General features: G+C 42.6%; 1 protein-coding gene across 1 annotated transcript; it reads left to right on the forward strand.

Moving 5' to 3' along the window:
- Positions 1 to 17: 17 nt before the first annotated feature.
- LOC110034868 (superoxide dismutase [Fe] 2, chloroplastic-like) lies at positions 18 to 1091 on the forward strand. Its single transcript, XM_020739106.1, has 2 exons — positions 18 to 168; positions 245 to 1091. The coding sequence occupies exons 1-2, from the start codon at positions 115 to 117 to the stop codon at positions 1055 to 1057; spliced, it is 867 nt and encodes a 288-aa protein (XP_020594765.1). The 5' UTR covers positions 18 to 114; the 3' UTR covers positions 1058 to 1091.
- Positions 1092 to 1118: the final 27 nt, after the last annotated feature.

Consider the following 1118-nt stretch of genomic DNA (forward strand, 5'->3'; position numbering starts at 1 on the left):
AGGATGCCGCACCCCAAACGGGCCCTATCCTGCAATTTACGATAGAAGCGCAAGCGCCGTCTAGATTGTCACAGTTGGTGAAGTGGATTCTTCCTTGCTGACACTTCGACTAGGATGAGCTCGGCAGCGCTGGGATTGGTTGTCCGAGATGTTGGATTCCTGCCTAAGGTTAGTGCTAAGTTTCTCTTCTTCAAACGTATCGAATTTGGTGCTTTTGCTGAATGCTTTGTTATTTCGATGGAAGAATGCTTCGAGAAATTCAGAAGGACGGATATTTTGGATCAAAGGATCTGTGTTTACTTCACCGCATGGTCTAAACATGAGACCGAAGAGCTCAACAAAAGCTGTTCGTGTGGGGAAAAGACGGTCGCTTGGTTCTGAAAAGTCGGCCAGTTTTTTGTGTTACTATGGCCTTACAACCCCTCCTTATAAGCTTGATGCTTTAGAACCATTCATGAGCAAGAGGACATTGGAACTACATTGGGGAGTTTATCACCGTGATTGTGTTGAGCGCTTGAATAAGCAGCTCAAGAACAGTTCATTATATGGCAGCACCCTGGAAGAACTTGTCAAAACCACCTACAACAACGGGAATCCATTACCAGAGTTCAATAATGCTGCGGAGGCTTGGAATCACGACTTTTTTTGGGAATCAATGCAACCGGATAGTGGCAGTATGCCTTGGGGAAGCTTGCTTCATCAAATTGAAAAGGATTTTGGATCGTTTTCCAATTTTAAGGATAAATTCATGGAATCTGCAATGGGATTGTTTGGTTCTGGTTGGATTTGGCTAGTCTTGAAGAGAGAGGAGAAAATGCTTGCTGTGGTTAGAACATCACATGCTGTTTGCCCTCTAATTTTTGGTGATTTTCCAATCATATCTCTTGATATGTGGGAGCATGCTTATTATCTGGATTATAAGGAAGATAGAAGAAGATACGTGAGCAATTACATGAACCATCTAGTGTCATGGCATTCAGCTACATTACGTATTGTTCGAGCCGAGGCTTTTGTAAATCTTGGAGAGCCAAAAGTTCCCAGTGGCATGAGAGCTTGAAGGTATTTTAATTAAGGAAGATTTACATACGCAGCACTCAATTCTTATGTATTTACATATC

Source organism: Phalaenopsis equestris, unplaced genomic scaffold, assembly GCF_001263595.1.
Source record: "Phalaenopsis equestris unplaced genomic scaffold, ASM126359v1 Scaffold194120, whole genome shotgun sequence".
NCBI classification, from domain to species: Eukaryota; Viridiplantae; Streptophyta; class Magnoliopsida; order Asparagales; family Orchidaceae; genus Phalaenopsis; species Phalaenopsis equestris.